This window comes from Scyliorhinus torazame, chromosome 18, assembly GCF_047496885.1.
Source record: "Scyliorhinus torazame isolate Kashiwa2021f chromosome 18, sScyTor2.1, whole genome shotgun sequence".
NCBI classification, from domain to species: domain Eukaryota; kingdom Metazoa; phylum Chordata; class Chondrichthyes; order Carcharhiniformes; family Scyliorhinidae; genus Scyliorhinus; species Scyliorhinus torazame.
This window is the reverse complement of record NC_092724.1, coordinates 149,100,058-149,121,213: the sequence shown is the minus strand read 5'-3', so window position 1 is coordinate 149,121,213 and position 21,156 is coordinate 149,100,058. Positions and strand designations below refer to the sequence as shown.

Genomic DNA, 21,156 nt, shown 5'->3' with positions numbered 1-21,156 from the left:
AGAGTGGTTTTGGTGTTTATCCAAATCACACTCCCTCGTACGTTGGCCAAGCTTGGAAAATAAAGCCGCCTTAACCAGAGTTGCTGTCTCCACAGGTATTTGTGTTTAGCTGAGCCATAACTAAGAGGGAGGATCCCCAAATGAAAGCCAGCTCAATACTCAGTTCCTAAAAGCACTGCTGCTTGCCGTATCACAGATGCCGCAGACCACCTGGTCTCAGAGAGCCTCAAATAATGTCAGACCGAACATGTAGAATTATGCGAGCTTCCGTAAACAGGGCAGGAATTCGGTCACAGGCTCTCTCTGGTTTTGTGCAGCCATGTGGAAAGGAAAATGGCAGACAATCATGGCGGTTTCGGATCAAAATGGTCACTCATCAGAGAGACAAATTCGCAAACTAATGGGTGTGGGATGACTCTTGATAATGCTGTAAGTGTCTGCCCCGCAGACCATCAGGAGCGTCACCATTTATCTGACCATAAGAGCATAAGACCATAAGACATAGAAGCAGAATTCGGCCATTCGGCACAACGAGTCTGCTCCGCCTTTCAATCATGTTTCACATCCCCATTCTCGTGTCTTCTCCCCATAACCCCAGATCCCATTATCAATCAAGAACCTTTCTATCTCTGTCTGAAGGACACTCAGTGATTCAGCCTCCACAGCCTTCTGCGGCAATAAGTTCCACAGATTCACCCCTTCTGGCTGAAGAAATTCCTCCTCCTCTCAGTTTTAAAGAATTGTCCCTTCAGTCTGAGGCTGTGGTCTTTGACTCTAGTTTTTTCTACCAGTAGAAACATTCTCTCCACATCCACTCTATCTAGGCCTCTCAGTATCCTGTAAGTTTCAATTAGATCCCATCCTTCTAAACTCCAACGAGAACAGAACCAAAGTTCTCAACCGCTCTTCATATGACAAGCTCTTCATTCCAGTGATCATTCTTGTGAACCTCCTCTGGACTCTTTCCAAGGCCAGCCTTCCATGGATACGGGGCCCAAAACTCCAAATGGGGTCTGACCAGAGCATTATACCATCCCCAATAATGTCATTTAGCCAAAAAAAACGTATTTGCTTTATATACCGGGTCCAGTCACCCGCCTCCGCGTCGAACACCTCTAACCATTCGCTCAGTAGCACACCCACAGCCTGGATGTAGGCCTCCTGAGGCCTAGTCGAGGTGGGCCTGGTCCGAAGAAAATGGTGCCTCCTGCAGCTCCACTTTACCCTCATCGCCAATATAAAGTCCCAGGCAAGCAACTACTCAGAAACAAAGACTTTAAGAAATTCAAATATTTCTTATACCTGTTATATTACGCCTCCTACTCCACCAAAGGGTCTCCCCCTCCCGCCCCACACTTGGACCGGATATTTATGTCCCAGAGTCCCCTGGATTAAGAGTGTCACTCCGCCTCCCTCATCTAGGTAGATCTTACTCAGATGAGGCCTCGGGACTCTTACATAAACGATTATGGATTATCATTAATAGTGAAGAGGTATTAACAAAATCCAAATGGACATTAATAAACTTACAAAATAAGTGTTTAATTATAGTATTTATTTCAATATAGATAAATGTGAGATGATGCATTTTGGTAGAAAGAATCTGGCGGCACATGCTCCTTGGAAAATAGGAGTAGAATTCTGCAGGTGAAGAGTCAGCATTGAGATATGATGGTTCGAGATGAAACATCTCATTCTGGAGAAGTACCATTTCAAAGAGCTGCTGGTCAATCTGGTGGTACCTGCTGGACCACAAGCAGTCTACAATAGGGGACCGGTTTAGCTCAGTGGGCTAGACAGCTGGTTCATCATTCAGAACAAGGCCAGCAACACAGGTTCAATTCTCATACCAGCTGAGATTATTTATGAAGGCCCACTTTCTGAACAATGTCCCTCACCTGAGGTGCAATGATCCTCAGGTTAAAGCAATGCCAGTCAGCTCTCCCCCTCAAAAGGAAAAGCAGCCAATGGTCATCTGGGACTATGGTAACTTCATCTTTACAAGAAATCTACCTACTTTAAGTTGCCAGGGTCAATATCGATGTCACGCAATGGTAGAGGGCCCTGGTAAGAGAGGGGGGAATGGAGGCTCACAAAGGGCTCCAATTAGGTAGAGGAGGGGTGGGCAGCTCAAGGCCTTTCCATCCACTGTAAAATTGAAGACAGGTCGTGGGTGGGCAGGAGGGAATTAGATGCTGTATGCCTTTAAGTGGGTATGTCCAATAATCTGTATACATCAGACAGGATATGGTCATCTGGCAAGTGACACAGTAGTTGATCAAGCAAAAGGTAACAGAAAGAGCCCTCCATCAATACTGATATAGTACTGTAATCTCCGAATATATAACTCACAACATAGTTTACCAATCCTACTTGAGTGAGCTTATGGTTGAAGAATAGAAGGAAAAATAATAGCTATAGCAGGTATTTTAGTCACAACCCACTCACCCCCACCACCACCATCTACAAGGGCCGGTAAAATTCTGCCCCAAGGAGCAAAAGAACCTAAGCAGAGATACACACATTTTGAAACGTGGAAAGCAAGTTACTGGATGATGAATACTAAAACTTGTTCTGGGATTCATTATTAATTGATAGGATCTGTGAATACTTAAAAAGAGTAAGTGGGATACTGAGGTTCTGGAGTTACTGTGATGTATATTGTACAGGTTACAATCCAAAATGGGATTGGAAATTGCTAACACTTTCCTCTGGAAGATTCGGCATAGAATATGGAATATGGAAGCTGTAACTTTGACTGGTTTACAGTAAGTAACCAAGAGTCAGCTAGTTGAATTGGCATAAAAACTGGAGTTAGGATTGGACAGGTAAACTAGAATTAGGATTGCCTGCAGAGCTAAGGCAAACTGAGATTATTGAAAGCATAGCAAAACATATAAAATTGCAAGGGATGCCTAGTAGACCAAGTTCTCAAAAAAATGAGGCAATTGAATTAGCTAAAATTCAATTACAAATGAAACAATTAGAACTGCAGGAAAATGACTTCCGGTGGCAAAATGTAGGTGGAGGTCGCATGTTGGGTGGCTCCTGCTAGAGCTTTCAATTTTTGGTCCTTTTCACCCAGATCTGGGGGGAAATTTTATACGACTGATCGCCAGGAAAGTTGCGGGAAAACCATAAGAAAAATATGGAACGAAAAGGTGCGAGCGGTAGTCCACCTGAGAGCTTGAGTTCAGTGCAGTTCAGGGAGGAAATATGGTGGGAGCAGGCTCGCCGGTGTGTTGTTCTCTGCTTTGCTTTACCTGGATGACTTGGATGCGTAGTGTTGAACAAAGAACAACATGCTTTGTTAACGAACAAAACTATAAATTTATTTACACCACTTACTATGATTCATTCTAAACTATGTTCTAACTAACAGAACTCTCAAGTACACAACTGCTCTCTCTCACACATGCCTTATCTGTCCTTCTGTCTTCTTCTTCTGTTCCACAAGGCTCAACCCCATCCCTTATATACTTATAGGACTAGGTCCCTCTAGTGGCTTTCCGTATACATTTCATTAACCTGGCATTGCCTTCACATATGATAATACTACAGCTAGGTGGGGCTGTGCCCATTACAGTGGATAAGCTAGCTGTGGTGATGGCAGTGGAGTTTGAGTGGCAGTTCGGCAAGCATCGGAAGGAGATGATGGCCTTGTTCCAGGAGTTGGTGGATGACACACTGGCCCCGATAAAGGAGGTTCTGGGAAAGACATCAACGGCAGTGCGGGAGAAAGGAGAGGTGTAGAAGTGGATGGAGGAGGCATTGTCGTGAGTCAGCTACTAGTTCACCTTGATGGAAGAGGAACTGCAGAAGGTGCAGAAAAGTAATAAAGGGTTGAGATCTAAGTGGAGGACCTAGGGAACAGGTAACACTGGCAAAATCTGTGCATTATGGGATTGCCTGAGGGACTAGAAGGCTGAAGGCCAAAGGAGTATTTTGCAGAGATGTTCGCCAAGTTGCTGGGGGAGCAGGGGGACCCCTTCTATGAGCTGGATAGGGCTCACCAGTCGCTCTGGTCGAAGCCTGAGGTGAATGGACTGCCAAGGTGTGCGATAGTCTACTTTCATAGCTACCAGGTGAAGGGGAAAGCTTTGAGATGGGCGAAGCGGAATCGAGGGGTGAGGTGGGACGGTAGTGGTATTTGTATATACCAAGCTCTCATGGCGGAGCTCGCAAGATGGTGGGCGGCCTTTGGTGGGGCGAAGGCAGCATTGTACAAGACCAACGTGTGGTTGGGTGGTCTACCCGGCGAAGTTAAGAGTTACACACAACTCCAGGGACTATTACTTTGAGACGGCGGAGGGGGTGGAGGCATTCGTGAAGGCAGAAGGACGGGACTGAATTGAGTTTGGACTTTGATTTTCTTCATATTGTGGTTGGGAGTGGATGGGTTTTGGGAGTAATATGCTGGCATTTGCTTCCCTTCATCTGAGGGTCTATTATGTTGGGTTGTTTGGATGGGCTGGGTTTGAGGAGGCCTTTATGTTGGTTCTTTGGTATTGGGCTTGTGGGGGAGGAGGCTCTGGCAGGGGCCACCTCGCTAGAAAACGCAGGTTAGCTAGTGAACGGGAGCAATGTGGGGTGAGGGGCCAAGTCCGTCGGAACCTATGTGAACAGGTCTGAATGGGCCTGGGAAGGGTGAATGATGGGGTGATGGGGAGTATGCAGAGAGAAGTGGTTTTGAGAGGAAATGGCTGGGGGATTTCTGGGAAGGGTTGGGGGGTTAGGTTAACTGGATGATGGTGACACGGGTAGGTTGAGTCCCCCTTGCTGAGCGAGGATGGGGGCAGTGATCATGACGGAAAGGAAGGGGGGGATGAGAGACCCCCGGTCCGAATGGTAACATGGAACGTGCGGGGGCTGGGTGGAGATGTGAAGCGTCCAAGAGTCTTCTTACATTTGAAGATTTGAGAGCCGATGTGATGCTGTTGCAGGAGATCAACTTGAGGGTGAAGGGCCACGTGAGGCTTCGGATGGGCTGGGTGAATCAGGTGTTCCACTCGGGCTTTGATAGCAGGGATCGGAGGAAAGAAATACTGGTGGGTAAGAGAGTGAGGCTTCAGTTGGAGAAGATGGTGGCAGGCCAGGGGGACAGGTACGTTATAGTACCTGGTGCTTTGGAGGGGAGGCTGAGGGTGTTGGCTAGCGTGTTTGCCCCATATTGGGATGGCATAGGGTTTATGAAGAGGATGATGGCTACCATACCGTATTTGGATATGTAGCAGTTAATTCTGGGTAAGAACTTGAATACAGTGCTGAATCCGAAGGTGGATAGGTCTAAGCCGCTTGTTGAGGGTGCGAAGGTGTTGGCTGCGTTTATGAAGGAGATGGAGGGACTGGATCCGGGGTGGTTTCTGCATCCGTGGGGTAAGGAGTATTCCTTCTTTTTACCGGTACATAATACTACTCAAGGATCGACTTCCTTATTATGGGGAAGCCGTTGTTGTTGGGAGTGAGGAAAGTGGAATATTCGGCAATTGTTATTTCAGACCATGCTCCGCATTTGGTGGTAGTGGTCCCAGAGAAGGAGTCGGCACAGAGGCCAGCTTGGAGGTTGGATTATGGTCTGTATGCAAACCCGCGCTGGTACGCGCCAAAAGAGACATCGACGCAGAGGGACGTGACGCGCAGGCGCACTCTACGCAGGACCGAACTGCGCGTGCGCAGTGGCGCAATGAACGCCATGACGTCACGACGTGCGGCAACTGTGGATCCACACATTTAAAGCGGCAATGTCCAGCAAAACATCGACAATGCCTCGGCTGTGGCAAGATGGGCCACTACGCTGCCTGCTGTCGAGCAGCTCAACCTGCCAACGCTCCCCAATTCCGCCAGCCTCGCAGGGATGTGCGGGCCATTCAGCCTTCATACACCGAGTCATACCCTGACGACGTACAGACCGGTGATACCGACGACCGGGAAGCCTTCCACGTTGCGGTCATTGACAGAAATCGGATGTCCCCAAGTAGGACCCACCAGCCGATGCCAGTGAACAGCGTTAATCCGGGTGACGAATGGTGTGCCACCCTAACGGTCAACCGATCACCAACCACATTCCGTTTAGACACTGGTGCCTCCGCCAATCTCATTGCATGGTCAGCCTTCTACGCCTTGAAGGTCAAACCACTGATTCGGCCATCCCGCTGTCAGATGGTTGATCACAACGGAAATGTTATCCCGGCCATGGGATCCTGCCAGCTCAAGGTTACACACAATGCATACACAGCCACGCTGTCCTTTGAGATAGTTGGATCATCGAAGGACTCCCTGCTAGGCGCACAGGCGTGCAAGGTTCTCCACCTCGTTGAGCGGCTACACACTCTGTCTCCAGAAGGCATGTCCGAGTTCCCGGATGCAGACTTTAAGGCACAGCTCCACTCGCTCCTCGCCAACAACCAGGAGGCTTTTGAGGGCATGGGCACGCTGCCCTACACTTACAGAATATGGCTCAAACCGGACGCCACCCCGGTCATTCACGCACCTCGTAGAGTCCCAGCACCACTCAAGGACTGCCTCAAGCAGCAGCTGCAGGATCTCCAGGACCAAGGAGTGCTTTCCTGGGTCACGGAGCCCACGCCATGGGTCAACTCCATGGTGTGCGTAAAAAAGCCCTCTGGCGAACTCCGGATCTGCATCGACCCGAAAGACCTGAACAACAACATCATATGAGGGAACACTGCCCCATACCCAAACGGGAAGAGATCACAAGTGAAATGGCCCAGGCTAAAATTTTTACAAAGCTTGATGCCTCAAAGGGTTTTTGGCAGATTCAACTGGATCAGTCCAGCAGGAAGCTGTGCACCTTCAACACTCCCTTTGGCAGGTACTGCTACAATAGAATGCTGTTTGGCATCATCTCAGCATCCGAGGTGTTTCATAGAATCATGGAACAGATGATGGAGGGCATCGAAGGGGTGCGCATCTATGTTGACGACGTCATCATCTGGTCCACCACATCACAGGAGCACATCAGTCGTCTCCAGCTTTGCTCGGATACGAGAACACGGCCTGCGCCTCAACCGAGCCAAGTGTTCTTTTGGCCAAACTGAGCTAAAGTTTCTGGGGGACCACATATCCCGGTCAGGAGTGCATCCGGATGCGGACAAAGTGTCAGCTATTACAGCCATGTCGCAGCCGGCAGACAAGGCAGTGCTACGCTTTCTCGGGATGGTCAACTTCCTGGGGAAGTTCATTCCCAACCTTGCCTCCCACACAACAGCTCTTCGCCACCTAGTGAATAAGACTACGGAGTTCCAGTGGCTGCCCGCACACCAGAAGGAATGGGAGGAGCTCAAGATTAAGCTCACCACGGCCCCGGTATTGGCGTTCTTCGACACTTCTCGAGATACGAAGATCTCGACTGATGCCAGCCAGTCAGGCATTGGGGCGGTACTCCTGCAACGGGACGACACTGCATCATGGGCCCCGGTCGCCTATGCCTCGCGGGCCATGACTCCCACAGAACAGCGCTATGCGCAGATTGAGAAGGAGTGCCTGGGTTTATTAACCGGCATAGATAAGTTCCACGACTACGTGTATGGTCTCCCTCAGTTCACCGTGGAAACCGACCATCGCCCCCTGGTCGGCATCATACAAAAGGACCTGAATGAGATGACCCCTCGCCTTCAGCTTTAACCTCTTCTCCCTCATTCTTTAGTTTATCCATTGGCACATACGGATGTACAAAGTTTAACGATTAAGCTGAGCCAACTGTATTCTTGTTCTCCTGTCTTATTCTGTATTCATGTGTGTTGAGGCATTTATGGTATGCTATATTAACCCTGAGGATTTGTTGTAATATTTATAAAATTGGAAAAACTTTTTAAAAATATATTTTTTAAAACCACTCCAGGTTTTCTAAACTATTCTTTCAAATGAAGCTTCCTCTCCACTTTCAACAGGTAATCCAGCACCCAGGTTTCCCACCTCTCCTTTCAGATTACCTTTGTCGTGAATGTTTTTATTCAAACTCAGGTACTCACGTACCCAGCAGAATTCTATTGCTTCAAACACTGGAAATAAAGATACCAAATCTTACCATTGCTTCAGATATGTGGCTTGTCTGTAGCCAACCTCATCATCTCTTCTCTTCCCAGGTTTTATTGCAACTTCCATAAACAATATCCTGTTTTATTTTATTTGTTCATGGGAAGTGGGCATCGCAGGCTTTGCCAGCATTTATTGCCCATCCCTAATTGCCCTTGAGGGGCCAGTTAAGAGTCAACCACATTGCTGTGGGTCTGGAGTCACATGTAGACCAGACCAGGTAAGGACGACAGATTTCCTTCCCTAAAGGGCATTAGTGAACCAGATGGGTTTTTACGACAATCGACAATGGTTTCATGGTCATCATGAAACTTTTAATTCCAGATTTTTACTCAATTCAAATTTCACCATCTGCAGTGCAGGATTCGAACCTGGGTCCTGGGTCCCCAAAGCATTACTCTGGATCTCTGATTTACTGGTCCAGTGACAATACCAAATGCCATCGCCTCCCGAAGGCAATTCCCAAAGGCAGTTTCTCTTTGTTCCTTTAACTTCAAACTTCTTGGCAACTTCTCTTTATTCCTCTAGTTTCCTTAACAACCTGTTCTTTAAGTTTCCTTTACTTGTTTTCTTAACCATTATTCCATGTTATGGTTTTTCTTCTTGCAAAGCTTTTGAGCGATTATCCCTCTCTCTAGTTTTCTAACGTCAATTGCTATATTCAGTTAAAAACACAATCACAAATACGTTCCTACCATCAAGGTGTCCCAGGTTGCGAAGCAACAACTTTTTTATTTCTCCAAGCTTTTATTTATTTTTCACGCTGTAACCTTGCCAAGCATAATAGTAGCAGAGTTTTATCTGACCAAACACCACACATACAGACACCTTTGTCAAACATGAATCTAACTAGAGTTTTACCCTTCCTTACACATCAATATTAAATTAAACCCACTTAAACTATACCTTATTTCTAAAGTTCAACAATACAAATATAAATTCCTTAAAACTACCTCTGACATCAGGAAGCTAGGAAAGACTCTGGTGCTCAACAATTAATTATATAACCAAAGTCTTAAAATAAAAGCCACCACACTGCACTTGGGTGGTGAGAAGTATTCAAAATGAGTTGTGATAAATATTTATAACTAAGTACAGACTTCAGTGTGACAGCATCTGGATACTCACTGACCATCATGAGCAAATCTCCCAAAGCCACATAATGTTTGCCTCAAATGTAAGGGTTACATATGTATTGTCCAGCTGACCTTACTGCCCGTCACCGCACTTATGTCTCCAGAATGGAAAATTTGCTGTGTGTCAAAATCCTGAAACTCTCTCCCTAATATCACTGCAAGCGTGCTTGTGGCAGTTCAAGAAGATGTCTCACCATCACCTTCTCAGGGACAATTAAGGAAGGGCAATAAATGATGGCCTTGCCAGCAAATTCCAGATCACTCAAATTATTTTTTTTTAATTACAAGCTTATTAAACAGTACTTTGTATCCATTTATACAGAAGCGGATAAATTGGCAGTGATCAAATTCAAGCTAAAAATAAAGGAACAGGAGTAACTTATTGAATTCAATGTAAGTAACAAAATGGTAATGAGAATCCATTCTATGATTCTATAACAGTACGAAGTCTTACAACACCAGGTTAAAGTCCAACAGGTTTGTTTCGATGTCACTAGCTTTCGGAGCGCTGCTCCTTCCTCAGGTGAATGAAGAGGTCCTCTTCATTCATGTTAAAGGACCTCTTCATTCACCTGAGGAAGGAGCAGCGCTCCGAAAGCTAGTGACATCGAAACAAACCTGTTGGACTTTAACCTGGTGTTGTAAGACTTCGTACTGTGCTCGCCCCAGTCCAACGCCGGCATCTCCACATCATGATTCTATAAAGGATGGGAAAAGTTAGAAAAAACCTGGGTCCTTGCACAGGATTTCAAAATTAGTACATAAGGGAATTGCGGAGGTTTTGTCATAATCGTACAAAGCTCACTTGATCTGGCAATTATGTTGCCAAATTGTACATTTTTCAATGCAATTCCATTATTGAAGAAAGTTGGGAAAAAGTAAACGGGGACTGAATTAACAGTTTAACAGTTGGTGGAGTATTCGTGCCACCAATGGAAAAGTCCGCAGATAAATCATCCCTGCTGATGTCAGTGGACCTGCAACCATTTTTGGTTGGAGACAGTGCTGCTCATCACCTGGTAGGAAATCCTGCCTTTGACAACGGCCAGCTGATCTGAACTACAAGCAATCCCAGAGCCTAAGCACCGGAAGGAGGATGGAGGTAATTGCTGGCGGTGTTGCCATTTAAAGGTCTCAATTGGTGCAAGGGTGGATATTCCACCCTAGGTCTCAACTCCCATAAAATTCAGAATATGTTGAGGCTGGGCAGGAGGATGGTAGGAAGGCCACCTGAGGAATTTTATGGCCCCCATTCTGAAAACTTGCAAGTGGGGGCCCATACAATTCTGCCCCAGGAAACTATAACCTTATTACTTTCATGTCAGTTGGACACTGCTGCCTTCTGACATCAAGGATCACGTGACTGAGTTTTGCGACAAATCTGAAATTATCAGAGAGGAACAGCATGGCTTTAAGGTAAGTCATGTCTTACTAAACCAGTTGGTCTTTTTTAAATAATGAAGTAGAAAAAAGGTGTCTATGGATGCTATCTATATTGCTTCCAGAAGACACCCAATGTATTTCTGCACAGATTATTAGTAAAAATCATATCACAGGAAATTAGAAAAAGCTTTGGACTGGAGATGGATTTTTTTTGAGGTAAGAGACAGAGAGTGGAGATAAATACTTGTGGTGATGTGCATCAATGTAAATGCATGTAGGCTAGCTAGACACTAGAGGGAGCACCAGAGACATGACACACACACACTCAACCAACAGATCAAGTAGATAGGACACGACCAATAGACATTCACGATACACAAGGAGGTGACACGACCACAGGGGGGCATTACACCAACCCATATATAAAGGACACCACACACATGATCTGCTTTTTTCCAGTGGAGACAGTCAGTGAGTAGAGACACAGGGTTGATTCAATATTACACCCACCACGTGGATTGCAGCAACTGGTTAGTCAGTCTGGGTAGCTATAGTAGGATTAGCAGTGATGTCGAGCCCGAGTAATAGAAGTGTAAATAGTTTAATAAACGTGTTGAAGTTATCTCCACGTCTGAACCTACCTTTGTCAAGTGCACCACAAGGAAGCCGCTTATGTTACACCTACAACATAACAAATCATGGTACCAGGACTGAACTGTTTCAATCCATATAGCCATACCTCAGCGTACAGTGACAACCAGCAACGATACCCAGGCAAGATGTTCGAGATCCGGGTTCCGCAGCAGCTCCGGTGCCACGGAGATCTCCGCGAAAACTGGCGGGTATTCCGGCAAATGTTTGAATTCTTCCTGGTAGCAGCCGAACTAGAAGACCTGGCCGATGCTGAAAAGACAGAGATTCTCCTCACCATCGCCAGTGCCAGAGCAGAAGAAATCTTTTAAAAATTCAAGTTCTCCAAAGGGCAAAACAGGAGCGACTTCCAGGCAGTCCTGGACAAATTCGGCAAATACTGTGAGGAAAACACACTCCAACCAGCAAGAAAAGGTCAGAGAAGCGTCAGTACTCACCACGAGGCCGAGATCCCGGAGCAGAGAACACTTTTGATCGGCGGCCATCTTTCTAAAGGGACTGCACTTGTGCAGTTGCGAGACGCCGCACATGCACAATCACGAGAACGGCCCCCGGTAAAGGAACCGCGATCTATGCATGTGCAATCGCTTCTTACGCAGTACATCACATGCGTCATGAGATCAGAGGCTCCGGACCACACCCATTTAAAGGGGAAACGTCCCAAATCAAAGAAAAATAAAGCCGTAAAACAACCTTCCTTCACCTGGAATGACAGCACAATGCCTCAAATTGAACCAGAAAATGAAATTAACCTCCAAAGAACCCTGCAATAAGCAGTTACCTATGCCCAAACCGATGATTCCGACCTTGAATACTTCGAAACCGACCTCTACATTTTCTCTGGACCTCGCGAGCCCAATGCCAGCTCTGACGCAAACATTGATGATATAGTCCTAAAAGACAACGACGCAAGACGAACCTTTCACCTTGGGAGGCTACCCCAGTACCAAATCCGAACCGCAACTAGACGTGTTGCACATTGGCGACCCCCGTACTGAATCCGACGCAGACGCGGATTCGTTCATCGGATTTGAGGATCTTCAGCCCAGCATATACGACATCCCAACTTGTGAGTGCAGGATTATGCTGAGGCCTGAAACCAAGAGACAGAGAGCAGTACAAGCCCACAGAGAGCGATCTGCTGCCATACAGAGAGTGGTCCACGCGCCGCTCAGGGTTCCAGACTCCACGATAGAAGAAACGCAAGACTCCAGAGCGCAGTCCTTGCACACACAAGACGTGAATCCAGTGTCACAAGCCTCCGCAATGAGCTCGTGGACAGCCTCCACGATAGAGGCAATGCAAGACTCCGACACGCAGTCTTTGCAGGAACAAGACCATGAGGGTCTAGCAACCTCCTCTGACCAACTAGCGGCAGATGATGCAAGTCTGCCATGCTCAAGTAAACAGCAAGAAGACTATGACAGTCTACCACGCTCCAGTGCATAGCAGGACGACCATGACGGTCTATCATGCTACAGTGAAGAACAAAGCGACGATGACAGTCCAAGCCCAAATGAAGGACAACAGCAAGACAGTGACAGTCCACCCACATTGTTTGCGCCACCAGATGAAGACTCTGACAATTTACCCAACCCAAGTGAACAACAAGCAGCTACTGAGGATCTACCCACGGTATGTGAGACAAGTGACGACAGCATCCCACTTCCCATGCAAGATGTTCAAAGTGACAAACCTCAGCTAGTGTGTACAGAGGCACTCGACGATCGCTGTGAGACCACTGGTGACTCCGGTGACACCATGATACTTCCACCCTCATTCGCTCGAACCTCTCCACAAGTCAATGCATTCTTGCATGTTCCGCCTCCAGACGTGCAGCTTCAAGAAATCTCAGCTGACTCCAGTGAACCTGCTAAGACTCCGGACGGGAAGCATCAACAAATCAACACTGACTCAGTTAAAACAGACCAGACTCCAGATTGGGAGCAACCAAACGCCGACTCTGATTCACGTAAGCCGGACTTTACTCCAGACAGGGAGTGCTGCAACCTCAGTGACAGCTCAGGGTGACAGCAGATGCCATAACGACAGGAGATGGATCACTTAACAATTACACTGGGTCAGTAATAACAAGCAGCGGCTACAGTCCAACAGGAATACACCAATATTCACCACAGCTATATCCACACATTTATTCCACACCAGCAGTGAAGCCAATGATAGCTCATGCTGGACAAACCCAGTATTCAGGCATGCAGCAGCCAGCAGTCTATGCAGCATATTCTCAAACAGGCCAGCACTATGGATTGCCCACTAATGGAATCAAGACCGAAGGAGGACTACCGCAAGTGCAATCTGCACTACAGACTGGATGCCTTAGTTACAGCCCAGGATTTGCTGCACCCCAGCCTGGCCAGGTGGCATATTCCTATCGGATGCAAGGTTCTAGTTTCACACCATCACCAAGTATTTATGCGAGCAGCAATTCTGTTTTCAATTCGACAAGCTTCAACGGTTCTCAGCAGGATCACCCTTCCAGTACAGCATGCGGCCAGAACCAGTATGTACAGTTTTATCCAGCTTCAACATATGGCACACCCATGACCTCGAATGATACTGTTGATGGTACCTCTTCAACGTCAACACCTTATCAGCTACAAGATGCCATCCGACAGCACCATCACAAACATCGGAAAAAGAAACAGACTCCAAATCAGACAGCGAAGTGATTTGACCACTTCTTGGTTCCTGTGGCACATTGATGTTGATGGCGTTCATAACCAAGAGAGACATTTGACCATGATGATTGATGGTTTTTGGACTCACACAAATGATTTGGACTTATTGTTTAATCACTGTTCCCATGACTTGTATACACCTTAACCTATCTACCTGTTTTTTGTTCAATTTTCTTAAAGAAAATATGTAACATATTAAAAAGGGGGGATGTGGTGATGTGCATCAATGTAAATGCATGTAGGCTAGTTAGACACTAGAGGGCGCACCGGAGACATCACACACACACACTCAACCAATAGATCAGTTTGATAGGACACGACCAATAGACATTCACGATACACAAGGAGGTGACACGACCACAGGGGGGCATTACACCAACCCATATATAAAGGACACCACACACATGATCAGCTTTTTTCCATTGGGGAAAGTCAGTGAGTAGAGACACAGGGTTGACTCAATATTACACCCACTACGTGGATTGCAGCAACTGGTTAGTCAGTCTGGGAGCTATAGTAGGATTAGTAGTAGTGTCGAACCCGAGTAATAGAAGTGTAAATAGTTTAATAAACGTGTTGACGTTATCTCCACATCTGAACCTTCCTTTGTCAAGCGCACCACAAAGAAACCGCTTATGTTACACCTACAACATAACAAATCAATACTCTGGCTGGGAGAATACATTACTGGGTGTTCCCTAGGGATTTGTTCTGGGCTCTCACTTTTTATAATTAGAGAAAGATTAATTAAATGGGAATTTATTGATTTCTCTTTTCATTAATTTAACCTTTTCCAATATCAGTAGCATTTCTTTCTCAGTAGTATTCCATGCTGGGGACAGATCCTTTAACAAGACCCTGGAGTTTGAAGATGTGAGTTAAAGATACAAAGAAAAGTTGTATTTTAAATGATTTCTCATTTAACTTCAGCAGCAAAACGAGAGATGGTTAGATGTCTGTGAAGTTGATGATGATCATTTTGATGCATAAATGTAATTCTGTAAGGCAACATCAGTTGAAATAAATACAAACTATGGTGTTGAAAAAGTAACACGCACGGAAGTTTTTAAGTGCCTTCATAGTTCATTAATTTCTGTAACTGATTTCATCCTCAAGATTTGATTGACACTTCAATCCAGGTATGCAAGACAGAAGTCATTGGCCTGGACATGAAGAGATCAGGTATTAAGTATTACTAGAATAAAACAGAATCGAGAAAAAACTATTCCAAAAAGTAGTTGTTGAGAAACAAATCTGAGAATTTGATCAGTCTTGATCATCTTACAACTTCTCTGCAAATATGAATTTCCAGAAAACATCTGCAAAGTTTTACTCCGAATACTTTTTTAAGTGTATATTTAATTATTGTCAGTAGAGTTATTAAATAATTAAAAGCTGTGAATATCTAGCTGGAATGATGTGGAACCTATTATTTTGAAGAGTAATTAATAACTGAGAACAAGCATAATCTAACATTCACCATATATATTCATGATATTTTATGAGAGACTTTTATATCCACATTTACAGAAGACATTAAGTTAGGAGGTAAAGTAACTAACACAGAATGAGTAGTGCCTCCACCTGACAAGGAAATCCCTGCTTTCCTACCTAACCCAACTAGCAAGATTCAGGCATGTACCTGTTTGCATAATTGAGGGCTGAACCCAAATTTGGTTTAGGCCTCAAACTAGCATGTATATGAATATTGGACATGCATGAAAAATTAAGGCTTTACAGTTTGAAGAAAGAGAAAACCATTCCTTCACACTAATTTAATCTTGTGATGTGAGTGTACAATCAGAACCACTTTTTGTTTCCACTATTCAGTCATTTTGCAAAAATGATTTGTTGTACAGAACTGTAAAGAGAAAATCCTTTACCCAATTAATATGAAATCATGGAGGTAGTCAGACCCTTACAGACTCCATGAAACTGAGCTAGCCTGTCAGTGGAATTTTCAAGGTGACAGTCATTACCATAGAGATCAATGGTCACTCAAAAGTTATTACAGCACTGTTATAGCATTTTCCTCATTTTTTACAATCATAATGAACACAAGATCCATATATAAAGCAGAAAGATTCCTGTACTAGATGCAAAAAAACCCACTAATTTATACCAGTGAATGCTCCACATGTTACATTTTCCACATTACACCCCATTTACCTATGGTACTTGGTGTTACCTGTCAGTCACATGGTCAATAAGATACTGTTTGAATAAAAGGCTCCAACGTTTGATGAGGTTCAGAAGTGCCTGCCTGAAAGGTCTGCAGTCAATTTTAAACCAAGAATCTAATATCTTCACGAGTTCAAACTTTAATACCTCTTCATATAGTTTTTCGTAGGAGTCAATCTAAAGAAAGCAGATTATACATTTATTTATAACCACTTTCCACCATGTATACATGCTAAAATGTAAATGATGTACATCAATTAGAAGCAAATTATACATTTTAAAACACATCAGCAGAGAAATTTCTTTGTGTAGCGCAGTTCCCTGCAGTGTTATGCAGATTTACGTCAACGTGGGCGGCATGGTGGCACAGTGGTTAACACTGCTGCCTCACAGCGCCAGGGATCCGTGTTCAATTCCGACCTCGGGTGACTGTCTGTGAGGCGTTTGCACATTCATCCCATGTCTGCTTGGATTTCCTCTGGGTGCGCCAGTTTCCTCCCACAGTCCAAAGATGTGCAGCTGAGGTGCATTGGCCATGCTAAATTTCCCCTAAGTTTCCATAGGTTAGGTGGGGGTATAGGTATAGGGCAGGGATTGGATCTGTGTTGGGTGGTCTTTCAAATGGTCAGTGCAGACTCGATGGGTTGAATGGCCTCCTTCTATACTGTAGGGATTCTATGATTCCATCAACTTACCAGGGACAGGCAGCCTTTCAGACAGACCGGCGGGAAAGACAGTGGGGGCAGAGAATTCAAGGGGGGGTCCCAAAACGACTTTCACGCTGGTGGAATTTCCCCACTTGCTTGTCCCCGATCCCGCCTATTAAATAATGGGGATCATGTCATGAAAGATCGGGAACTCCCATCGCCACATATTTAAATGCCATTAGCAGGCTTCCCCAATATATTAGCCCCCCCCCCCCCCCAACTCCGACTGACATTTACAGCAGGTCTGGGCCAATGGGGAACGGACGAATGGTCCCTGCCAGGGTTGCACAGGTAAGTACAGCCTCTAAGGTAGACAGGATCATGTATGGGCAGAACCGTGGCAGTGCCCCCTAACACTGGCAGGGGCTTTAATTGGAGAGGTTCAGGCTGAGGGGCTTCCCTGGGGAAGGTCCCATATCCATCGGGAGTTCATTTTAAAAAATCGGCCGTCCTATAAAAAGTGGGCCCCATACGTTAGGAACTGAGGTTGCTGGCTGTCAAGCGCAGGTCCCGCCCCTTGCATTTCTTTTTCAGAGTGTTTGAAAACTTGTCGGAGGAGCCAGCAAAGCAGTTGGTGAGCTGCCCTCTGCTTTTCCCGCTCGAGACAACACTTTGAAACAAAATGAGAGGATTACACCCTCTGTTCTTCAGTAATATCATCATTATAAGTGGTGCTATGTGGACAAATTTCTTCCCTATAATCACAAGACAAGAAATGTCGTGCAGCAGTTCCTGGTCCACTGGCATTACTTCATTAGAAGTGCAGCAAGAACTCTTCTTATACATTTTTGGGATAATGGCAATGTAACAACAGTTGAAATGGAACAACTTTATAGAATTTCCCAGCTTCTATAGGGCAATAGGATTTAGTGGAACAATGCTGTGCATTTTGTTATCTCACTTTGCATAAAAATTCAAACTAATTTGTAAAACCTCCATCAATTTCCCAGTAGGCATGTGTGAGCAGTTCAAAATTGAGGCTACTGGGTAATAGTTATCCTCTTATTTAGTTATCCCTTTTAAAGCAACCCTCATTTCTCCTCAGATGATATTTGATAGTGGTGACTGTGGTGATGTGCATCACTGTAAATACATGTAAGCTAGACAGACACTAGAGGGAGCACCAGAAACATCACACACACACACTCAACCAATAGATAAGTTAGATGGGAGGCGACTAATGGACATTCACAACACACAAGGAGGTGACACGACCACAGGGGGGCATTACACCAACCCATACATAAAGGACACCACACACATGATCAGCCCCTTCGGCCAGTGGAGACAGTCAGTGAGGAGAAGCACAGGGTTGATTCATTATCACACCCACCACGTGGAAGACAGCAGCTGGTTCGTCAGTTTAGGTAGCTACAATAGGATTAGCAGTAGTGTCGTACTCAAGTTATAAAAGTGTACATAGTGTAAATAAATGAGTTGAAGTTATTTACACGTCTCAACCTTCCTTGACAAACGCAACACAAGGAAGCCGCTTCTGTTACAAAGGAAACATAACAAAACATGGTACCAGTAGTGAACTGCTTAAATCCAGATAGCCATACCTCAGCGTACAGTGACAACCAGCAATACCCAGGCAAGGTGTACGAGCTCCGGGTTCCGCAGCCGCTCCACTGCCACGGCGATCTCCGCGAAAACTGGCAGCGATTCCGGCAAACGTTTGAACTCTTCCTGGTGGCAGCCGAACTTAAAGACCTGGCCGATGATGAAAAAATAGAGTTTCTCCTCCCCATCGCCGGTGCAAGAGCAGAAGAAATCTTTTAAAAACTCAAGTTCTCCAAGGGGCAAAACAGGTACGACTTCCAGGACAAATTCGCCAAATACTGTGAGGAAAACACACTCCAATCGGCAAGGAAAGGTAAGAAAAGCGCCAGTACTCACCGCGAGGCCGAGATCCCGGACCAGAGAGCAATTTGGGTCGAGGTCGGCGGCCATCTTGCTAAAGGGACTACACTAGCACAGTTGCGCGAGAAGTGCGCAGAACCGGAAAGTTCGTTTGCGCATGCGCGAGACGCCGTGCATGCGCAATCAAGAAAACGGCCATCGGTAAAGGAACAGCGATCTGCGCATGCGCAATCACTTCCTACGTGCTACGTCACGCGCGTCATGACGTCAGAGGCCCCAGACCGCACCAATTTAAAGGGGAAACGTCCCAAATCCAACATAAAGGGGAAACGTCCCAAATCAAAGAAAAAATCTTTTAAAGATGTAAAACAACCTTCCTTCACCTGGAATGACAGCACAATGCCTCAAATTGAACCAGGAAATGAATTTAACCTCCGAAGAACCCTGCAACAAGCAGTTACCTACGCACAAACCGATGATTCCGACCTCGAATACTTCGATACCGACCTTTACATTTTTTCTGGACCTCGCGAGCCCAATGACAGCTCCATGGTCCTAGACGACTACGACTCGGATGAACCTTTCGTGTTCCACAGTGGCGACCCCCGCATTCAATCCGACGCAGATTCGGATTCATTTTTCAGATTTGAGGTTCTTCAACCCAGCAGATATGACGTCCTAACTCATCAGTGCAGGGTGATGCTGCAGCCTGAAATTAAGAGACAGAAAGCGGTACAAGCCCACAAAGAGCGGCCTGCTGCCACACAGAGCGTGGTCCACGCCCCGCTCAGGGTTCCCGACTCTACGAAAGAAGAAACGCATGACTCCGATGCACAGTCCTTGCAGGAACAAGACCATGAGGGTCTAGCAACCTCCTCTGACCAACTAGCAGCAGACGATGCAAGTCTGCCATGCTCACAAAACAGCAAGAAGGCTATAACAGTCTACCACGCTCCACTGCACAGCAGGATGATCATGCTACAATGAAGGGCACAGCGCTGATGACTGTTCAAGCCCAAATGAAGACAAGCCAAAGGAATCGCCTCTTCCAAGCCCGAAGAAAAAAGGATTATGCGCTGATCTTCAGGATCATTCTAGCCGAAGAGATATTAATAATGCTACACAGTCACAGAAGGATGCTGAGGATTTGCTAAAGAAATTGCTTGTATGTCTAACTTGCAAGGAGCAGACTGAAAATTGCCATTGCTTTAGTACGGATTGAAAAAATGGACAAGACATTGATCCTCATTTAATGGAAATAACACAACCTGAATCATATCTACAGCAGGGACAACTGTCTCCCTTCAACACAAAACCGCAAAGTCCCAACTACAGAGACCAGCAGTTAGTCAGTAATGACTCTTCAACCCCTGATGGGAATATTAATCGCATTGAACCTCTGCACACTCCACTGATAAATTAGCAGAACATTGGAGCAAGAATCCTGAGGACACCGACATCGAGTAGCCAGATAAAGCACTTAAAACCCGCAGCAGTTTCAAGGGAACCAATTGTGCTTTCCAGTGATGGTGACGATGCAGATAAGGTCGACCCGATTATCCATTGTACCACATTAACTCCAGAGATTAAGCATTTATGTCTGGGGAGTAGAATGTGGGTAATTGAGAACAGTAAAAGAGAGACTGTGACTGTGCCAGTCCCAGCAAAATCAGAGCCAGAGACTATGAAGGCATGTACATTAGAAAAGGATGCATATGAAGTAACTGAGAAGAAAATTGAAACTGACTGTTCTTTGGAAACTAGTACAATGACGAAAGAAATATTGGATTTAACATTTGATGCCCTACATATGGGAGAAATTGAGGGAAATGAACAAGGTTCTGTAATGTCTGGAGGAAGATTTAAAATTCCAAAGAAGAAAAGCCCAAATGAAGGACAACGGCAAGACAATGACAGTCCACCCACATTGTTTGCACCACCAGATGAAAACTCTGACAATTTACCCAACCCTAGTGAACAGCAAGCAGCTACTGAGGATTTACCCACGGTATGTGAAACGAGTGACGACAGCATTCCACTTCCCATGCAAAAGGTGCAAAGTGACAGACCTCAGCTAGTGCGTACAGAGGCACTCGACGATCACGGTGAGACCACTGGTGACTCCGGTGACACCACACTACTTCCACCCTCAATTGCTCGAACCTCTCCACTAGTCAATGCATTCCTGCATGTTCCGACTCCAGACGTGCAGCTTCAAGAAATCTCAGCTAACACCAGAGAACCTGCTAAGACTCCGGACGGGGAGCATCAACAAAAAACAGACCAGACTCCAGATGGGGAGCAACTAAACGCCGACTCTGATTCAAGTAAGCCAGACTTTACTCCAGACAGGCAGTGTCGCAACCTCAGTGATGGCACGCTCAGGGTGACAGCAGATGCCACAATGACAGGAGATGGATCACATGACAATCACATTGGGTCAGCAATAACAAGCAGCAGCTACAGTCCAAGAGGAATACA

The 21,156-nt window shown here is 45.7% G+C and overlaps 1 protein-coding gene across 1 annotated transcript in view; it reads right to left on the bottom strand.

Moving 5' to 3' along the window:
• Nucleotides 1-21,156, bottom strand: part of LOC140395604 (dynein axonemal heavy chain 17-like) — an 896,966-nt gene that overhangs the window by 591,004 nt on the left and 284,806 nt on the right. The window contains exon 21 of the mRNA XM_072483576.1: nucleotides 16,113-16,282. Within this exon, the coding sequence (XP_072339677.1) occupies nucleotides 16,113-16,282 (170 nt within the window). The remainder of the gene's footprint in view (nucleotides 1-16,112; nucleotides 16,283-21,156) is intronic.